The following is a 22,419-nucleotide window of genomic DNA, read 5'->3' as shown; positions in this document are numbered from 1 at the left end:
TCGCAGTAGTAATGCCCCTTACTGAACCCTCACACTAAAAGTGCCAGTTAGTGTCCCCTCATAGTAACAGTGGCCCTTAGTGGCCCCTCACATTAATAATGCCTGTTACAGTTCACTCACAGTGAAATGGACCCTCTCACATTAAGTGTTCTTTAGTACCCCCCTCACAGTAATAGTGCCCCTTAGTGACCTTCCCACAGTAATTGTGCTCCTTAGTGATTATCTGATAGTAATACTGCTCCTCAATGACTCCCTTACAGTAATAGTGCTCCTTAGTGTCCCTTACAAAGTAATAGTGCCCCTCAGTAACCCTCTCACAGTAATAGTGCTCATTACTGTCCACTCATAGTAATAGTGCCCTCCCTCAGTGACCCCTCCACTGTAATAGTACACAGTAGTGACCGCTCACAGTAATAGTGCCCTCCCTAAGTGACCCCTCCACTGTAATAGTACACAGTAGTGACCGCTCACAGTAATAGTGCCCTCCCTAAGTGACCCCCTCCACTGTAATAGTACACAGTAGTGCCTCCTCACAGTAATAGTGCCCTTTAGTGATCATTTCATAGTAAGTGTTCCTCAGTGACCTCCTCATGGTAATAATGCTCCTCAGTGACCCTCTCACAGTGATAGTGCCCCTTAGTGACTCTTCACAGCAATATTGCCCATTAGTGTCCTCTCATAGTGACCCCTTACAACCATAGTGCCCGGTACTATCCACTCACAGTTATAGTGACTCTCTCACAGTAATAGTGCTACTTCGTGATAACCTTACAGCAGTAGCACCATACAGTGAGCGGAGCAACAGCTTGCGCTCCAACTAACAGCAGGCACCCGATTAGCTGACCTGCTGGGTTCTTGAGTAGCGGTTACCAGCCAATCAACTATTGATGACTGAGGACAGGTCATCAATGGTATTTGTGCCTGGAAAATCCCTTTATTGGCACTCAGATACGTAAATTTGATATAGATGGAAACAAAAACTCAAAAAGGCTTTTTGCACAACATCAAAAATGTTTCCCTCCTCCGCGGTGTCAGTGCGACGCCTTTTGTCATTGGACACATGGAGCCTGGAGTCATGTTTCTGCCGTACAGGTTGTAGCGGATCACGACTGACTGATGCAATGGCTTCTGGCATGTCGCAGGTCATCATGGGCGGTAAGGGGGGTATGTAGACTCTAATCACAAGGTGTAAGGTTCGGGGAACATGGAGGACAAGGAAGGTCACCATCTGCAATCCCTCTGTTTGAAAGTCGCCTATTGAGCTGACTTCTGACTACATTGTGAAAATGGGAGGGATGGGGGGCGCTCCGTCCTGTTGGAAGATGAAACCTGGGGTTCACTGTTCCAGCTGCGGCAGAAGCCATATCTGTAGCGTCCAGGTACGTAATCCCTGGGATTGTTTTGTCATGGAAGAAGAAGGAGCCATACGCTGTAGTGAACTCCAGACTGATACAATGTATCAGTGCAAGTAAATGTAACAACAATGAAGCCAGGAGTCAGATTTGTTCTGCTGACAATTTAAACAAACCCTTAGCTGTGAGAAGTATTAGGTCCGTACACATTTTTAACCTCTGGTTTTAACAAAGACGTGTTCCATTCACTGACAGCAAGCATGGATGACACAGTAGAAGGATACTGCTTGCTGGATGGGATATCCTGCATATCTCTGTGTGATTCTGTAATGTCATGGTTGCAGGATGTCTTATTCAGACTGGATAAAGGAATTCACTCGGCTGGACATCTGTAATTTGCACCCTGACAGCCTGACCAGTAAAGAGCAGCACAAGTGGAGCACAACTATGTTCAATGGCAACTGGATCCGGGGATCTACAGCAGGAGGGTGTCAGGACTACCCAGGTGATATGCCTATTGCGGTGTCAGTACACATTGTCAATGTAAAAATGCATTCAAAGCTGCATTCATAACTCTGCAGGCTTCAGAGCAGAAATCAACCAGAATCCTTTGCTGGTAATTTGCATTCTAGGAAGTGACATCTTTATACAGTGCATCCAATAAGGTAAAACTTACTGCCACTCTCCAAGCTGTTACAGGGGTGTTTCATGAGAAGCTTGCTTACAGTTTAAAAGAAAGTAGCAGAATAGTGAGTGCAGCTCTGCAGTATAGTACCCGATAAGTAATGCATATGCACTTCAGTCTAATTAAACTATGCATAGTTGGCACCTCTATGTGCCAGAGTGAAACCTAGGCCAGCTTTGAACTGGTGTCGGATTCTGCTACCATGTATGCCAGTTTCTGACATACATTATAGTAAATGTGATGGGCCACGTATAGCCATGCCACCAAAATCTAGTCCATGCCTACTTTTTGACAAAGTCGTGAGGCCCAGTGTAAAAGTCCCAAGAGGCAACTACCATTTGGGCGTGTATGCAACAATTACGACTTTTTTATGTCAGAAAACTGGCATTAAAAATTTTATAGATGTGCAACCAGCGATTCTACCAGCAGAATAATGAGTGCAGCTCTTGAGTACAATACAGGATGTAACTCAGCATCAGTACAGGATAAGTAATGTATAATGGATAACACAGTGACTCCAATAGCAAAATAGTGAGTGGATGTAACTCAGGATCAGTACAGGATAAGTAATGTGTGTACACAGTGATTCCACTAGTAGAGAAGTGAGTGCAGCTCTGGAGTATAATACAGGATGTAACTCAGGATCAGTACAGAATACATAATGTATGTACACAGTGACTCAACCAGCAGAATAGCGAGTGCAGCTCTGGAGTATAATACAGGATGTAACTCAGGATCAGTACAGAATAAGTAACATGTACACAGTGTCTCCACCAGCAGAATAGTGAATGCAGCTCTGGAGTATAATAGAGGATGTAACTCAGGATCAGTACAGGATAAGTAATGTATGTACATAGTGACTCCACCAGCAGAATAGCGAGTGGGTGTAACTGAGAATCAGTACAGGATAAGTATTGTGTGTACACAGTGATTCCATTAGTCGAATAGGGACTGCAGCTCTGGAGTATAATACAGGATGTAACTCAGGATCAGCATAGGATAGGTAATGTATATACACAGTGACTCCACCGGCAGAATAGTGAGTGCAGCTCTGGATTATAAAACAGGATGTATCTCAGGATCAGCACAGGATAAGTAATGTATGTACACAGTGACTCCACCAGCAGAATAGTGAGTGCAGCTCTGGAATATAATACAGGATGTAACTCAGGGTCAGTACAGGATCAGTAATGTATGTGCACAGTGACTCCACCGGCAGAATAGTGAGTGCAGCTCTGGAATATAATACAGGATGTAACTCAGGAGCAGTACAGGATAAGTAATGTATGTACACAGTGACTCCACCAGCAGAATAGTGAGTGCAGCTCTGGAGTATAATACAGGATGTAACTCAGGATCAGTACAGGATAAGTAATGTATGTACACAGTGACTCTACCAGCAGAATAGCGAGTGCAGCTCTGGGGTATAATACAGGATGTAACTCCGGATCAGTACAGGATAACTAATGTATGTACACAGTGACTCCACCAGCAGAATAGTGAGTGCAGCTCTGGGGTATAATACAGGATGTAACTCAGGATCAGTACAGGATAAGTAATGTATGTACACAGTGACTCCACCAGCAGAATAGTGAGTGCAGCTCTGGAGTATAATACAGGATGGAACTGAGGATCAGTACAGGATAAGTAATGTATGTACGCAGTGACTCAGTTGTTAATGTATATGATATTAACTCTATACATAACAGGACATAACCTTTAATGTTTCATATTTTATAAATTTCTAAATTTATTTGTACAGCAAACCTATTTTTTATTTTAATTACATGACAAAAGTAATCTTATCTTACAATTCATACTTTCTTTACATGCAGAAACATTTTGGACAAATCCCCAGTTCCGGATTAGGCTGACAGATCCAGATCATGACCATGATGGACCTACAGATGACCCTTGCTGTACGGTTATTGTGGGACTAATGCAGAAGTTTCGTAGACGACAGAAAAAATTAGGAGAAGCCCTGTTAACTATCGGCTACGCCGTGTACCGGGTAGGTAGATGCTGGCGCATAAAATACCTTTATCCATAAATGGGTGCACTACTGGGCGCTAAGATCTCTTATTTAGTGGTTGTATACTGTTCTAATATTCAACTGAAAAGGACTTGTGGGAGGAGCATTGTGTTGGTTGGCCCAGTTCTTTATCCAATCAGCATCAGCTGTTATGAACTCAGCAATGGTGATTGGCTGAGAGTATTTGACACACAGACAACAGCTCAAGTGTCCTTTTCAGCTGGATACAAGTCACAGTATACACCCCCACAGACTGGTTTTGAGAACTGTATAGTGGGAGCTGTAAGCGCCTATTAGTTTATTCCATTTTGGGTGTTTTGGTCCCTCTTACTCCAGACATGGAAGCTTTACATATTTCACAAAAATATTGTACATGTTAATAAATGTGATATGAATGTTCTAAAAATTCTGTTTCTGTTTCACAGGTTCCCGAAGAGGTACAATGATTTTCAGTACTCAGTCTTCACACTGATTTTCTGATACATTTACTGTTGACAGACTTATTGTTTCACTGCATCACTGTTTTAATGGATGAGCAATGTTGGATTTGGTATGTGAGTTATTAAAAGAGGTCTTCACTTTGGATAATCCCTACTTGGGGCAAACCTGGCAATAAGGATTCTTTTTCCCTGTAGTGCCACCACAGGAGAAAAGAAGCATTGCACGGTGTCTATTCACATCAATGTGATGTCAGTCTAATGCTGAACAGGAAAGGTCCTCGAGAGAGAGAGATGGTCTTAGTAATCACTCACTACTGTGGCTCCAAGGGGTGAGGACCCTGATCAGAAGACCCCACTCTTACCCTAGAATTTCCTAGCAGGGGATATGCAAATGGTTTTCTAAATGGCACTTTCCATTTAACGCACTAACTATATTAATAGGAATTTTGTAATGAGAAAACGACCTCTTGCATAAATGTAGTTTTTATGTTAAACAGATTTTTTTAAAGAACTTTTGGTGATTTTTTTTTTATTTTAATGCCCTACAGTTCTCCCGCCAACCACTAGGCTTAATAATAATCTGAATCTTCCTGCTTTGTAAAGAAAACCTCTTAGCAGTCATTCCATTATCATCACAGGCAGGATTACACTGAGAGAGGATACCCAAATATAGATAACACAGAACCACCATTCACAATAGGTGATGTCAGAGCTCACCTCCTCCCCTCCCTGCACAGGTCACAGGGAATGCCCACGACACTCTCCCATAGAAGTTTGTATGTGATGGTCGCAGCTCACCTCCTTTCGCTCCCTGCACTGATCACAGAGCATGCACACAAGATCTGCTTTTTCCCCAAAATAGCGCCTCTCTCCTCCACAGACAGTGTCTGGTATTGCATTCACTTAATTAAGGCCAATCTGCCATACCATACGCTGCTTTTAGCCCAAAGCTGGGCCATGTCTGCACAAAACAAATCTCCAATCTGATAAAACTCCGGGGCTTGTTCTGCTGTAACTCCTATAGATTTCAATGGAGTATAGCATAGGTTTGGCCACCTCTCCATTTGGTTTACTAGCCACCATAGCTTGCTAAGACCCCCTGTCTCCTGTTAGGCGGGGTCCCTGAGGTGGGCACATCCTGTGGTAAATCATAGATGAATGCTTTTTGTCTTTCCCTGTATAGATGCAGAACAAAACTGACATCCATCTCACCAAAGACTTTTTCCAAAAGACTGTATTGACCGCTCGCCTTAGCAAATTCACCAACTTGCGGGAAGTGTCCAAACGGATGAAGTTACCGGTCGGAGACTATCTGATTGTACCGTCCACCTTTGAGCCACTTAAACCCGGAGATTTCCTCCTTCGAATCTTCTCAGAGAAATCTGCGGTGACGCTGTACGTAAGAGGACTGCGCACATACGTCATGCATGAGGGAAAAGGCCTGACGAAAAACTCATTATTGGTTCTTCTATTTGTTTCTGCACACTTTATGAATATTGTTTGTATAACTAGACTCTTATAGGGGTTGTCTGGGAACTTTAAAAAAGATTGCTTTCGTCCACAAACAGCGCCACATCTATCCATAGGTTGTGTCTGGTACTGCTGCTCGACTTCATTGTTGAGCTGCAATGCCGCAAGCAACCTGTGCATAGGTATGGCGCTATTTCTGGAAGGATGCAGCCATGGTTTTGCACTAGAGAGATATCTCTTCCTTCATGCCCATAAAGATGCCTGCTGTGCATATCTATAGTAACTGGACGGGGTCTTCTCAGGGAGGGAGAGGGATTCTAAAAGACGTTACTGACCCGTATCTTGGGGCAACTATGAAGGAAAGACCCCCTGCTCCTTTGGGTTTGACTCCTGAAGGTGAAGTTGAATAAATGAACTCCACTCAGTGCTTCTATCATGTAATACAGGGTGAGGCAAAAGTCTGGACACACCCGTTTAGCTGCAAGAAAATGGACCTCCAATCTGTAAAAGTATTAGTGGGAGGGAGGCGGCAGCATTTTTTGGTGGTGGAGACATTTTCAGTGTCCATTTTGAACTCTGCCATATTCAATTCAGCTCAGGTTTACCAAATGGGGAGGGTGTCATGTGATTTATCAGTCTTGGCTAGAAACACACCGGAAGTGGCAGTTTTGCCCTGACTTTACTTGTTTAGTACTTAAGTGAGGACAAAGTTTTAGAAAGTGCTTTATATGATGTGTTCGATCTGCCCACCATTCTACTGGATGCACATGGTTAAACACATAATCCAGTCTTGGCTGCAGCAGTTACGTGAACAATGAATGTGATGTCATTGCTTCCTGTTTTAGAAGAGACCAGAGCAAAGGGAACCAGGTTGGTGGCCCTGGATCAGAGGCACAGTAGAAGGATGAGTAATGCTGTTTTATGTGTGGGGCACAGAATGCTAAGGCAGCAGAAATGCGGTCCTAAGCTCTCGCTCATGACCTGAAGGTTGCAAGTTCAATCCCTGCATGGCTCAAGTGGCCAGCTGAAGGTTGACTCAGCCTTCCGCGGTCGGTAAAATGAGCACCAAACTTTGTGGGGGGTAATAAATAAATTACCTGAAAGCACTGTGAAATAAATTGTCCCTATACGATTTTGTTTAAAGGTCGACCAACCCATTTAAAGGGGTATTTCTATGTTATAATGCTTTGGCTAGGATGTGCCCTTCTGATCTGTGGGGCTCAGACCTCTGGGACTCCCGCTGAACTCTAAACTAGAGGGACAGATGGTCCTTCATCATTCATTTTGAGGATCGATGGGGACTCAGGTAGTTATACCTCTACTAATTCATAAGTGGTGGTTTATGCGAGCTACACGCCCCTTTAAGAACTGGTGCTTGGTACATTGCAGTATTGGATAAACTTTTGTAACTTTTTTTGTCTACTAGGGAAGTTGGCAACGTGGTGAAGGTTGATCCCTTTGAGGTAATATATGGTGTTTATTCATAGTTTATCAAGGCATAAGCAGTAAGCAATGCATTGAAATCAATAACAAGGTGTCAGGGTTTCTGATTGGGATCCCCTCCCATTTTTTCAATATGGGTATATATGAGGGGTTTTTTTTGAGCCAGACTTTGCCTTTAAATTGTCTCTCCACCCAATAGGCATTTGCATAGCTTCTAGTGAACAATATGGTGCTGTACAGAGGCATGTAGAGTGCCCATAGGACTATAATACAGAGCTGTAGGCTCTCCATGTGCCGCCATACAGACCTCTTATGTAAAGGCTTTGACAATATAGCGGTTTTAATAAACAGGTTTTAGTATGAAGTGGCTAATAAAGTTTTATTCTGTTCTCAGCCTCAAGACTCAGAGTTGGCCATGACCAAACAAATCGAGGACGTGTTCCAAAAAGTTGCGGGAGATGTAAGAACATTCCCATCATTTCTATAATAATTGGCAGTGAAATGTTACACGTGTCCCACTATGTGTGCCTAGGGGATGAATAACAGGAAATCCATAAAAATCCCTGATCACTACTTTAGCTCTAGTAATTGGACCCTCTAGTAATATGTTTAAACACTCCCCTTACAGCACTCCTGCATAGGCTGCCGTTAATAAGCATACTGGCCCTTTAAGAGTATACAGTGTCTAATGCAAAGTTCTCAAATTCTCTTTTGCAGAAAAGTGCAGTCACATCGAAGGGTATTCAGACTATCCTGAACCAACTTCTGTCAAAGAGTAAGTATCGCTTTTATCAGTAAAAATCAGAGCCAGAAGCTGGAAGGGGTGGGGTTTATATAAATTTTCTTTAAGTTCTTTTTTTTTAAATTAATGTCCATGGTTTACTATTTTTTTTTTTTGCTTTTTTTAGATCCAGACTTGAAATCAAATGGCCTTACCCTGGATACATGCAGAGAAATGGTTTCCCTCATGGATGTATCCTTTAAATGACAGCTAATGCAGAGCATGCTGGGACTACAAGAGAAAGTTATCATAAAGATAAAATAAAACTTCCCAATAAACAACCTCCCACTGTTATGTTTCTGCAGATCTTATGCAAACCTATGCGTTTCCGTGGTTACAGACCACAAACAAACTCTGTGTAGTCTGATTCTACAATTGTATATTGCTCTACCTCCTCTGGCCCCTCCAGACACAAAATAGAGGTAACAGATAGAAGAGCTATGGGAAGAGACTACATATAAAACAGTGTAGTCTGTAAGCTTGGAGAAACATAAGTGTGCATGGGTGCTGCATACACAAAACGGTAGTAGACTCTTAATTAAGACTATAAAGGTTAAAGGGGTATTCCGGGACTGTTTTACAGTTTCTATTGATGACCGACTGTAGATGGTCAACAGGGACCCACCGCTCTGATCCTCGCCGATCAGCTGATCCTGGGGGCCAGAGACAGCGGCCCCGAGAAGCAGTCTATTAGCAGGGATCCGAGTAGTGAGACCTTGATGATTATCTGTTGATGACACGTCAGTTATCATTAGAAAATGTAAAACAGTCCTGGAATACCCCTTTAAATATTTTTAATGCATTCACGCAATAAAAATGGTTGAAAATATGTGCAGGCCCTTAAGATGTCAAGACACAGATACAACGGGGCATATGTGCCAGAATAGTGGCGTACAAAAGTCATAATTTTGTAACAAATGCCAAGATTTAAAGGGGTTTTCCAATTAAATACTATTGATGACCTATCATCAGGAACCGATAGGTCATCAATAGTTGATCGGCCGGGGTCCGTTGCTTGGGATCCTGACTGATCAGCTGTGCGGGCGCAAGCTGTCAGTGCCGCAATAACACAGAGGTTGAAGCGGAAGCCTCCTCGCCGACCTCTGTGTAGTGGCCAGTATTTGTAACTGCAGGCACGGTGGACCCCGGCCAATCCACTATTGATGACCTATCCTGATGATAGGTCATCAGTAGTATTTAACTGTAAAACCCCTTCTAGCTGGACCCCACTTTTTTTTTTTAAGTGGGCGGGATTAGCAGCAGGTGATGTGATCGCACACGGCCGTGAGATTTACTGTGATTTACTGCAGAAACTGCCATAAATTATAGCTGGAGCCTACACCTGCTTACAGAGTTACGCTGGCGCTTAGCTTACTGTAACCGGCATATGAAATGCTGACCTAATTCAATAAGCCCCAAAATGCAGAAGTGTTTGCAGGATGATGATCCTCCCAAAGCACGAGATGTGGACCTCTTTTTGTATGTTGCCCATGGTTTACTTTTCAGGTGGGCACATACTTTTCGAGAGGACAAATATACTTTTTGGGGCGCACATGCCTTTTAATGCCTTTACGCCCTAGGGTGTTCAGTAATGTCCTGGTTGCAAATGGTTTGTATGGAGTGAAATCAGGAGCCGATCCTATTCCATACAAGCGGGTATTAGCCATTTTTGATATCTGACACCCAACCACAACAGCCGCGATCAGCGCGAACAATGATAGCAGCTGTTAACCCTTTAAATGCCGCTGTCAATTCTGAAAGAGGCATTTTTATGCCCCGATCGGTATTCAGAGATCCTGACTGGCCTCTCCATGGCGATATTGTGAGGTGCCTGTCAGTTGTCGTTCTTGATAGACTGCCTGTCAGAATGCAGTAGAATGCAATTCTATGGTATTGCATTATACTCTATGAACGATCAAATGATCGCAATTATGAAAAAATGTAAACTACAGGAAGTCCTGCAAAAAAACAGCCCTCACACAACGTCATTGACGGGAGATGGCAGTAGAACATTATTTTATTTTTTCCCAAGATATTTTAGTTTTTAATAGTAGTGCAACAAAAACCGATGTAACTTTGGTATCAGCGTAATCGCACTGACCCACAGAATACGGTTATCATGGGGTTTTTTGCTGCCGTTCCTAGGCCATTAAAACAAGACTTCCCAAAGATGGTGGAATAGCGTTTTTTTTTCCATTTGACTTCACTTTAAAATGTAAAAAAATTTTTCAGTACATTATATCGTACGTTGAGAAGTACCATTGAAAAATACAACTCGTCCCGTGAAAACCAAGTCCTTGGATAGCTGTATCCATGGTAAAATAAAAGTTATAATTTTTTGAAGGTGGGGAGGAAAATCCAAAAATGAAAAAAATGGACTGCATCATTAAGGAGTTAAGAAGCGAGTCGTCAACCAATTCACCTTAACTAAAACCCAACCAGATGGATGGAACCAAGACTCTGAGTCTTACAGAATTCAAAACCCTATGGCTGAAGCTGCAGAAATACATAGTATGGCCAATTATCAGAAGCTTCTCTCATCCGTGCATTATATATAATGGGGGGGGGGGGTCATTTGATTTGTCATAGAAGCTGGATAGCTGTAATAAACATCACTTAAAGGGTTGTCAAGGGTTACAGAATGTGATCTGTCACATGTTCAAAAAGAATCCACTTTGCCTTGAGTGTTTCTGAAAATTTTTGTCTTATCTGCCGTTTCCACACAACATCAGCCCGATGGAAAATATATAGGCGCGCTGATGAGTCATCCAGCATCAGAGTCACTGGATGATGCAGAAATGTGACTATATCATGTGACTCATAGACTACATGTACAGGCTGTGGGCCGATATGTTCCAGGCTAAAGACCCTAATTTAAAGGGAATGTCACATGAAGAGAACCCCATCCTTATGACCTTTAAAGGCGTATGGATATGATAGATGGGAATCCCACTACTTAAAGGGGATGTGTGAAAAAAAAGAAAAACAATTTTTTAATGATTGGGCAGGTAATAAAAAAAAGAGCACATGCCCAACTGTATTTGAACCCTCCACACCCCCCAGAAACCAACTGACCGGCACCTGCTGCTCCGTCTCCATCCTCTGCTATCAGAAGTCAGGTGATCAAAGGTCTCTGCGAACTTCTGGCATCATGACGCTCGGGATGTGAGTGTTGAAGCCAGGAGTTTGCAGTGTGATGTTGCAGCTTCTGATTGGCCACAGTGGTCACCTGACTTCTGGTGGCTGTCTGGGGCAGAGGACAGGGAAGGGGTAGCACAGTCAGTCAACTTGGTTCCCGGAGGTGAGTATGGGCTCTGTTTATATTTCATCGCTTGCCATTAAAATGTTTTTTTCTTTTTTTTCATACAAAGACTTTAACTATTAGCAAGAGTGTGTGTGTGGGGGAGGGGGGGCTGAAAAGGAGTAACTTTGATGAACCTGGCCCAATTAATGTACTATATTTATTTTCATCCATTTATTTGAATAGCCCTATATTTGGGTCTCCAGAGTTTCCAGCTATTATCACCAGAGGTCTCTGAAGCCAGACCCATGCTGATACATGCTCAACATTCCCATGCTCAAAATTAATAAATAGATCTAAAAGGGGGTGGGGCTTATGCAAATCACAGTATCCATGTTTTATAGGTATTTTAACCAGCTTTCATTGTTTACATCCAATAGAACATCTTCATGAAAACTGATAAGGATAAATCGGGAAGTGTGGATGCTTTTGAAATGAGATTGGCCCTGAAGGACGCAGGTGATTGTTTTTCTACTTATACAATAAAATAATTATCTTAATCTGGCATCTCACAACCAGAAGATGACCGGCTACATGACCTTAGATGACCGGTTATATGACCCCATTTGGAACTCCCCTATATGACCAATGAATAGCAGTAATCGTGGCAGACCCAGTCATTTAAATAGCTGTATGTAATTCTACTTTTCTCCTGTGGTGGGCACTGTAGGAAAAATGAGCAGCCATTGGAATTTTCTCCTGGCAAATAGTTGATGACCCTGATAACTCAACCCTTTCATTATAACTATTCAGTCTATAGGATGAGCTCTTCACCCTATCCCTATCTTCCTAGGCTTCAGTCTGAATAACAAAGTCCTGCAGGCTATTGTTCAGCGCTATTCCGAAAATGACCTGACCATCAGTTTTGACTCTTTCATTTCTTCCCTGATACGTCTGGACACCTTAATAAGTAAGTGTACTTTTACTGCTCATGCTCAATGGAAATCCTCAGGACTTGGTATCAAATTTACATCTCAGGAGCCTATAGATACAAATTGTCTTGCACCTTAGACTCCACCCATCCAGTAGGCCACACCTTAAACGGCTTGTGCCAAGATGCAGGTGGGCATATGACATCACAAATTAGGGTCTACTACTTAGGGTATTTTTCAGGGGTGTTGATAGCAGGACCTGGAGCAATCAGCTGATCACCCCGAGCCCTACATTCTCAAAGGTGTTATATGTACCGTGGCACAACTATTTAAAGGGGTTGTCCCGCGCCGAAACGGGTTTTTTTTTTTCAACCCCCCCCCCGTTCGGCGCGAGACAACCCCGATGCAGGGACGTACAGAAAGCTTACCGGAGCGCTTACCTTAATCCCCGCGCTCCGGTGACTTCAATACTTACCGCTGAAGATGGCCGCCGGGATCCTCTGTCTCCGTGGACCGCAGCTCTTCTGTGCGGTCCATTGCCGATTCCAGCCTCCTGATTGGCTGGAATCGGCACGTGACGGGGCGGAGCTACACGGAGCTACACGGAGCCCCATTCAGAAAAGCAGAAGACCAGGACTGCGCAAGCGCGGCTAATTTGGCCATCGGAGGGCGAAAATTAGTCGGCTCCATGGGAACGAGGACGCTAGCAACGGAGCAGGTAAGTAAAAAACTTTTTATAACTTCTGTATGGCTCATAATTAATGCACAATGTATATTACAAAGTGCATTATTATGGCCATACAGAAGTGTATAGACCCACTTGCTGCCGCGGGACAACCCCTTTAATGGTTTAAGTTGGCTAAAAATCTGCTTGTCTTGAAGGTGGATGATGAGGATAATTTGGAAATCTTCACCTGTAATTAACCCCTTGCTGATGTGCACCGTATATGAACAATCAGGTGTCGTTGTAAGGAGTGTCTGTCGGCCATCTTTGAGAGTTGACACCCGTCTACATCAGTCATGGTGATAACTCTGATCGCGGCCGTTAGCTCTATAAGTCTGCTGTCAATTCTGACATTTTACTTTTCTCAACAGAAATGTTTATTCTTTTGGACAAGAAAAACGATAACACGATCACACTCAACTTAACAGAGGTACATCGATGATTTGTTTTCTCAATTAAAACACTGTGGTTCTGGGAATTATGGAAATGACCTCCTTAAAGGAGTTTTCTCACCAATAACATTTATCAACCATTCACAGAACAGGTGATAAATGTATAATCACTTCGGGTCCAACCACTTCGACCTCACCCGTCAGTAGAATGCTTGTCCGCCTCCATCCATAGTCTATGCGACTGACGAAGACTGTTGAATAGAGTGCTTGGCTATTACTGTCAGCCCGATAGAGTTTAAACAGAGCATTAACATGCCTGACCACCGCCCAAACTGGCATCCTTATTCAAGTGATCGGTGAAAGTCCCATCGGTGGGGTCTCCAGTGATCACAATTTAGCAACTATCATGTAGAGAGATAATATTATTTGTGGGAAAATTCTTTAAGAGACATTGGGGCAGATTTACTTAGACTGGCATTTTACACACTGGTCTAAGTAAAATGTAAGCTGGTGGCAGTGTTGACAAATGTAAGAAGACACATAATCCTCAATACATTTGTTGAGTCAGACAGCACCTTCGAGTTCCAGACTTTAACTTACTGCAGCTAGTAGCTGGCATAGGTTTCTGCTATAATGTATGCCACATACGGGCCACACATGGCTATGCCCCCTGATTCTATGCCATGCCTACTTTTTTAGAAAAAAGTATCAGGATTGGCATAAACCAATAAAAGTTGCAATTTAGATGCCTGAACCTAAACTGCAGCTTTTGTATACGAGTACAAAGTTTGATAGATATGCCTATTTAATGTGTTCCTATACTGTGACTTGATCTTGTACTGATTTGGATTGTTTTATTCTTTTCAGTGGCTGTGCGCCATACTGGCCTAGAAGACGATGTCGCCAACTCCAAAGACTCGTCACAGAGTTGTTCCAGATACTTTAAGTTGTTGTATTTTGCTGTGTTTGCAGTGCTAGGTACTAAGTGGATGCCAAGCCCTTAGGAAGGCTTTGATGAGTTTATAAATGTTTGCATAGATTTATGAATTATCTAAAATGCTGTTGTCACGTTGTTGTTATGGGGTATTGAGTGCAGAATGATGGGGGAAGTTGACATTTTTTCTAATTTGCACAATTTAACAAAAAAATGGGTGATTTTTGCAGCAAAATCACTGAAAAATACGGCATGCTGTGATTTTTCAGTCTTGGACTAAGAGTGAATTTACAAGGCTGATTTTCCCATGCTGATTGTTAGATTGACAGACCTGCATGGGAAAAGAAGCCAATGATTTCAATGGGTTAATAGACAGTATTCTCGCAGACCAATAGTCCGAGATCAGAAAATCGTAGCATGCCTTATTTTTCTGTAATTCTGCTGCAAGAATCGCCCATTATTTTCTATGGGAACATGAAAGAAAATGCATCACACTTGTATGCCATGCCATTTTCATGCAAGTGCGTTTTTCAAGCATTTTACTTGTGGAACCACATGATTTTTTTTTCTTCTGCACGTGAAAAAGGGAGGTATATCTGATGCAAATCATGGGTTTTTTTCTCAAAAACGCACACGCAGTGAAATCGCAGGTTGCAGTTTTTCGCTGGCCTACATCGCACTCTAACAAATGTGATATTAAGCATGTAAGACACTTAGTAACTCTACCCCTGTTTATACAATGGAATATAACTAATAAACAGCGTCAATGGTGGCCGAGGCGAGTAGTTTTATTTTCCGTCAATACGTCCTGTGTGTATTTATGGAGTTGTTTATTCTTCTTTGTGTTTCTTTGTCATGTTCTTAAAGGGGTTGTCTTATGTGGAAACCATCTTCTCTATATAAGGTCTTGTCAACAGGTCCATCCCTGGAACCCCTGGTGATAAAAGCTCCAGGAGTAATGTGGCATTATATGGCATCCATTGGAGTCCTTCAGAGCTACTCTTCAAAGCTTCCTTCTGCTTTGGCCAATAGAGTGGAGGGTCTGAACAAAGAACCCCCTCTATGTTCTCTGTAGACCCTAACTGGGCATATGGACAGGCGTTCTCCTTATGGGACTGTGGGGGGTCTCAACGGAGACCAGTGCGGATGTTGCCTGAGTCCAAATTCAAAGGAAAGTTTATAACGAGTACTCGAGGAGAACCATAAGAATCAACGATACACACAGCATGTGAATCAGAATGAGTTCTGGTTTATTTGGAGAAACACACAGCTTATATAGGCCGTTGCCCGCGCAGGGTGCAACTTTGAAGAATTACTTAATCAGGTGACTGAAACAGAATATTAACACATTTCATTCTTGGGAAACCAAGGTATCTTAGAAAGGAAACACATCTGCTGTGGTTCGGGTGCATCCGACCACAAACTGTTAGTAAGCCCGCCACAAACGGTCAGTAGGCCCGCCACAAACTGTCAGAAAGGAAACTTATTACTACTTAGTTCGTTATCTGGTGCAAGGCCCTGACTGAAATAAGGAACTTCTAAGTTCCGCTCCTTATGTTATGTTACTTCAGAAACAAAATTAAATTAAAGGGGTTGTCCCGAGGCAGCAAGTGGGTCTGTACACTTCTGCATGGCCATAATAATGCACTTTGTAATGTACATTGTGCATTAATTATGAGCCATGCAGAAGTTATAAAAAGTTTTATACTTACCTGTTCCGTTGCTGGCGTCCTCGTCTCCATGGTGCCGACTAATTTTCGCCCTCCGATGGCCAAATTAGCCGCGCTTGCGCAGTCCGGGTCTTCTGCAGTCTTCTATGGGGCTCCGTGTAGCTCCGTGTAGCTCCGCCCCGTCACGTGCCGATTCCAGCCAATCAGGAGGCTGGAATCGGCAGTGGACCGCACAGAAGAGCTGCGGTCCACGGAGGAAGAGGCCATCTTCAGCGGTGAGTAGAGAAGTCACCGGAGCGCGGGGATTCAGGTAAGCGCTCCGGTGAGCTTTCTTTACCTCCCTGCATCGGGGTTGTCTCGCGCCGAACGGGGGGGGGGTTGAAAAAAAAAAAAACCCGTTTCGGCGCGGGACAACCCCTTTAAATTAACCCTTATCAATCCCCCATTTGGACATCAGAGCCACCATTATCTCCTGGTTCTGTCACCCATTGGTGCCGGCTCCAGCCGGGTCCCCAGGTAGGAATGGTGCACTCTATGTCCATCTAGGGTATCAAGACATTTAAATGGGTGCAGAAAATCGGCTTTCAGTACATTTAGCTACGCATGAAATTATTACCTTTATTGCAATATATATACATAAGACCATCATTACCACTTGTAATATACTTTGTAGAATTCCCATGAACCAACCTCCTAACCCCGAGAACCAATTGGCAGGGTTAAGAAAGCTAAACCATCCCTGATTTTCATCTTGTTTTATGCTGGCAGCTATTTTCAATATACCTTTTGACATATGATTCTATATCCAAGTTCTATTAGCAACTTCCGAATGTTTTCCATATTTTTCATTTCCATAATATATTACATATACAACCAGATAATCTAATGTCACATTTATTACACTGTTCCCTATATTTTCATTTGCTATCAACATAAAACCAACCTTGTCAAATCTGGGCTTGAAAAACAAAAAAAAATTCAAAAGAACCGTTAGATGTTGAATACAAATGTCTCTTCCTGTAAAATTGTTTCTTCTTCTCTTGATCTTCTTTAGTTCCTAAACCTATAGGATCACCGATGCAGGGAAGCAGGGGGATTATTGTGCCCTCACTGCTTTCCCTGGTTAGCCAAAGAACAGACCCTAAGTAGGAATCTGTCCCTGCTTTAATTGGTATCAAACAATCTTCTCCATTCTCCATATCCAGAAGTATCCACAGCTGACTATAGAGGCCCTTTATTCCAATGTTGCAGATGCCCTTTCTACACCATTTTGTTGCATCAGCTGGCGGTCAGCATTCTGCAGAACATCTGAGGTTCACTCCGATGATAGTGTAGCAGCAGTCAGCACACTTGTCAGTTCTTCAGGCTCAGTTGGATAGTCTCAGCGTATGGACAGATGCAGCATGCACTTAGAGAAGATGAAATTTCAAACCACACTTGCAAAAGTCCAAATGTCCTGGCGGAAACAACTCAGTTCATAAATTTTCTCAGTCCCAAATAAGCTTGATGCAGAATAAATCAGTCTATGGCAAATCAAACAAAACAAAATCACAATCTGGGGCCTTGTGTGCTTTTCTTCACCCCTTAATGAAAATAGATGAAACAAAAATCTGTAGGTCAAATTTATCAATAAAACAATCTCTGCCCAGAGGGACCGGAGTAATGTTCTGTTGTAGCAAATGAATATTTCTAATATTCCTAATCTTTCTACATTTCACCACAAATACCTTCTACATACAGTAGACATAAAACTCAAGAATTTTACTATGTAAACAAACAATATAATATCAAACATTGCAAATCAATCAGGTTTACAATACAATAATCTTAGATTGATCAATATCATCATCAGTGCAGTTACTTATTTTTCACGTTATCAAACACTGCGAACCGCGTTAAGCAAATTTTATAACACAATATTCCTAGATTTGTCATGATCCTCTTCATTAGTAGTTATGTGTTTACCATATCCCATTCCTAGATTTGTAATAACACGTTTTCGTAATTAAGATTGTCATGCAATATACATTCACATAATTTTTCCACAAAACAGAACCCAAATAGATATTCTATTAGTCCAACTCATGTAAATACATTTGTATATGGTACAATTTGTCCCAGCACAGTCATAATTATGTGTATCTCACACTCACACTTATTAGGGTCCCAATCAACTCCCGCCTTGGCCACTACAGTATGAACCTTTTTCTTATTTACTCTATCATTCCCCTTGCTCTCCGGTGACTGCCCCTGCGTGTGCTTTAACCTTTATTATGGCCACCTTTTCTGGCAACATGATGGCCTGCATTAATCTACTTACTGATACACCATTCTTAATGGGCTTGCCTTGTGCCGTGAGAAAGCTCCTGGACCGCCAGATGGGTCCATAATTGTGTGCAGTACCAAAGGCGTACCTGGAATCAGTGTAGATGTTAGCAGTGGTACCTTCGTACAGGCCTCAGTTAGAGCACGGAGCTCCGTCTCCTGCGCTGACATGTATGGCGGCAGTGGTTTTTGTACAAGCATTTCATTCAGTGTGACTACTTCAAAACCTGTTACAAACTTTCCTTCGTCATTCAGGTATCTGGATCCATCCACAAACATTTCAAGGTGGGGGTTTAGGAGAGGTTTGTCAGCGAACCCAGCTGTCTCCTGCTCCATGAGCGCTGCACAATCATGCTGGTGTTCTGCGTCAAAGGCCTTCTCCTCATCAGTCAGGGAATTTGCAAAAAGCTGGTCCCCTGTACTTACTCCCCCATTTGAATCAGTGTCACCTAATGGTAATAAGGTAGCCCAATTCAAAGTGGTGCAACGTTGAAATGAGACATTGAATGAAGAGTGTACTGCAAGTTCCATTTTGATCTGTCTAGCAAGGGTCAGATGTCTACGGCTTACCTGTGTCAGGATACCATGTATGTCATGTGGGGTGTAGATCACCATGGTGTGATCTAAGACAACGTCAGAACTTTTGTCCAGTAGCGCTTGAACTGCTAGGACCGCTCGGACGCATGATGGAGACCCTCTAGCCACCGCGTCAAGATGGGCACTGTAGTATGCTACAGGTCACTTTTTGCCACCATGCATTTGTGTCAGTACAGCGGTGGCGTGTCCCGCCATCTCAGTGACGTACATTTGGAAAGGTTTGTCATAGTCTGGCAGCCCCAGTGCGGGTGCACTGGTTATCTATAGTTTCAGCTGATGGAAGGCTGACTCGGCCTGCGGGGTCAGGGCAAAATGGCCGTGAACCCAAACAGTCGTACAGAGGCTGCATGGTCATGGAGGCAGAGCGTATCCACGGCCGACCGTATGAAACCAGTCCCAAAAAGGTACGCAACTGGGCATGGGAGGTGGGAAGTTGCATGTCACTTACCATCTTCGTGCGCTCCGGAGTCAGGTGTTTAGTACCTGGACCTAGGCAGTGGCCCAGGAACACTACGTGAGATTTGCAGAACTAAAGTTTGTCTTTACTGGCTTTGCAGCCATTCTACTCTGATGGCGGAAACACAAAGGCTTAGTGATGCATTGAGGTAACTATTTGGGTCAGGAGTACATAAAAGTAAATCATCAATATATTACAAGAGGGCGGTGCCCTCGGGAATTGGCCAGGCGTTTAATACCAGCTTCATGCATCTGGTGAACTGGTTTTGGGCTATTCTGAGCCCCTTGTGGCAGCACTGTCCAACAGTACTGCTTTCCTCTGAAAGTAAATGCAAACAAATACTGACAGTCTGTCGGGGTCCGTCTGACTGGTAGCCCAAAGGCTCAAAGGAACGACACTAAGAGCTTGTTCCTCTGCGTACGTAAGAGTGAAGACAGGGAGAGGTGTCGCTAGGTCTGCTGCCATCCGACAGAAGGTCGGGTGACTTTCAGACCCAGGGTGTATACGAGCCTCACCGGACGGGTGAAGTTTGATACAACATCCCAAGGGTCCCATCACGTCGGTTCCCAATATGCTTTCAGGACTTTCCAGCACAAGGAAGCACATGAGGCATCGCGACCCTTTAGCGTCTTTTCTTTACTGGAAAAAGAAAGGAGTGTTTGCTGGAGAATGTATCTCACGCAAATCCCCCATTGGAACCAAGTCTCCCACTTGTTCCCCAATCAGCATTTTCCTTGTAGGAAACTAAAGGGATACTGTTTGACCCAGGGGTGCGTATCCTGGCTTCAGATTTACCATCATAGGGGGTATGTTCAATTTCCCTATGTCTGTCTTGGAGGTGGCTTACTATTTGTCAGGACCTGCGGAAAGCTGAGTTTCTGCAGTAGCTATCAAGACAAATACATGAGCCGGATCTACCAAGAGAGCAGTTAGTTTACAAGCCTCTTCTGAACTGTCACCTGAGGTCTCAACCCGTACCGATCCATCTGGTGAGAATTTGATGGATGCAGATAAGGCTTGTAAGATATCAGTACAAATAACAGTGATATAAATTACAACAAGGCAGAATAATCCACAAACATCTAGCCACATTGGAATATTATATTCTTTAACCCCTTCCCGCTGCAGGGCATAAGTTTACGTCCCGGCAGCCTGGTACTTCCCGCAACAGGACGTAAACTTACGTCCTGGAGATAGCGCGGGATCACATATGATCCCGCGCTATCCCGCAGCGGGAGCTGGCTGTCAGTCACAGCCGGCGTCCTGCTGCAACAGCGGGGGGGCATCGGAGATGCGCCCCCCGCTGTTAACCCCTTCCCTGCCGCACTCCCTCTGTGTCTCCGGCCGGAACTCGCGATGTCATCGCGAGAGCCCTGCCTGTCACACTGGCGTCCTGTATTGCCTATGCCTATAATCGCTGTACAAGCGATAAGGCATGGCAGAGCAGTAGCTCTGCCATGCCTTATACCAGCGATCATCAGGGCAGTGGTTAAAGTCCCTCAGAGGGACACAAACAGTGTAAAAAAAACAAAGATTAAAAAAAGAATTAAAAAAAATGTAAAAAAAGAGTAAAAAAACATTTTTTAATGCTTTTTCTCAGATTAGCATAAAAAAAGTTAAAAAAAAATAAAATCACACATATTTGGTAGTGTCACGTCCGTAATGACGCGTACAATAAGTTGCACCTGCTTTTGACTGTGCACGGAAAAAAACGCTAAAAAAAACGCTAAAAAACTGAGGCAAAATGCTAATTTTTAGCATTTTGCCTCACTAAAAACGCAATAAAAGTGATCAAAAAAGCTGTATGTACCCCAAAATGGTACCAATAAAATCTACAGCTTGTCTCGCAAAAAATAAGCCCTCATAGAGTGCCGTACATCAAAAAATAAAAAAGTTACAGGACTTTGAATGCAGCAATTTAGAAAAAAAAAATTACCCAGAAAAAGGGTTTTTATTGCAGAAAAGTGGGAAAACCTAAAAAAAATGTAAAAATTTTGGTATCGTTGTAACCTTAACGGTCCGCAGAAAAAATGGAATATCTCATTTATGCTGCATGAGTACCGCTGTAAAAAAAAAAAAAAAAAATCTATGGCAGAATTGATGGGTTTTCTCTCCCTGCTATCATAAAAAAAAAAAAAAAGTTTTACAATATAGTCTATGTACCCAAAAGTGGCACCGATAAAAACTACAGTTCGCCACGCAAAAAACAAGCCCTCATACGGCCGCGTCGACGGAAAAATAAAAAAGTTATGACTTTTGATAAACGGAGAAGAAAATCCGCCAAAAATTGTTGTGTCCTTAAGCCCAAAATAGGCCATGTCATGAAGGGGTTAAGCAAATTTATTATTAATCTGATCCTGCCTGCAATGTCTCATCAAATTTGAGAAAAGAAAAAAACTTTTCCTAACTGCCCAAGCTCCTCACCCCCTCCTTTGTAGACAAAAGAGGGATGAAACATTACATACTTTTACATCATCTAGCTCCACCCCTTCGATGGTGGTCGTTTGCATGTTTCTCCTACAGAACATTCTCTCAGAGACAGTACAATACTAACAGCATTTAGCAGTGATACAGACGTCCAACCAATCACAGAACTGACATTTACCCAGAAAGCAAATATATATATATCTTAAAATCCTTATATGTTTTCTATTTTTAAGACCATATAATTTACGTAATTCATTACAAGTTTCTTATTTCATCAGCGTCTGTGCTTCTTTCTATGACCCTGAATTTTATCTCTCTATGAAACTGAACAATAGCTAAGATATTAATAAGCAGCCAGAACATTCAGACTTTAAACAGCATTAATCATTAGTAATTATAAGAGGTATATTTCTCTGAGGATACGAATAGTTAGACACATAGAAAAGAAAACATGCTAAGCGCTTCTAACAGCGAGCTTTTTTTCCGCATTTTTAACCCTTGTATTCTTAAAAGCCCC

General features: G+C 42.8%; 1 protein-coding gene across 1 annotated transcript in view; it reads left to right on the top strand.

The window, feature by feature from the left end:
* Positions 1 to 15,008, top strand: part of LOC136620421 (calpain-8-like) — a 28,365-nt gene extending 13,357 nt beyond the window's left edge. Inside the window, exons 9-21 of the mRNA XM_066595181.1 lie at positions 1,697 to 1,857; positions 3,873 to 4,048; positions 4,495 to 4,506; positions 5,693 to 5,904; positions 7,406 to 7,442; positions 7,817 to 7,882; positions 8,140 to 8,197; positions 8,331 to 8,395; positions 10,646 to 10,714; positions 11,885 to 11,963; positions 12,298 to 12,414; positions 13,472 to 13,530; positions 14,360 to 15,008. Coding sequence (XP_066451278.1) covers positions 1,697 to 1,857; positions 3,873 to 4,048; positions 4,495 to 4,506; positions 5,693 to 5,904; positions 7,406 to 7,442; positions 7,817 to 7,882; positions 8,140 to 8,197; positions 8,331 to 8,395; positions 10,646 to 10,714; positions 11,885 to 11,963; positions 12,298 to 12,414; positions 13,472 to 13,530; positions 14,360 to 14,383 — 1,135 coding nt within the window. The 3' untranslated portion in view covers positions 14,384 to 15,008. The remainder of the gene's footprint in view (positions 1 to 1,696; positions 1,858 to 3,872; positions 4,049 to 4,494; positions 4,507 to 5,692; positions 5,905 to 7,405; positions 7,443 to 7,816; positions 7,883 to 8,139; positions 8,198 to 8,330; positions 8,396 to 10,645; positions 10,715 to 11,884; positions 11,964 to 12,297; positions 12,415 to 13,471; positions 13,531 to 14,359) is intronic.
* The last annotated feature ends 7,411 nt before the right edge of the window (positions 15,009 to 22,419 follow it).

This window comes from Eleutherodactylus coqui, chromosome 3 (genome assembly GCF_035609145.1).
Source record: "Eleutherodactylus coqui strain aEleCoq1 chromosome 3, aEleCoq1.hap1, whole genome shotgun sequence".
NCBI classification, from domain to species: domain Eukaryota; kingdom Metazoa; phylum Chordata; class Amphibia; order Anura; family Eleutherodactylidae; genus Eleutherodactylus; species Eleutherodactylus coqui.
Note: the sequence above shows the minus strand (reverse complement) of the source record. Positions and strands in the feature narration are given on the sequence as shown.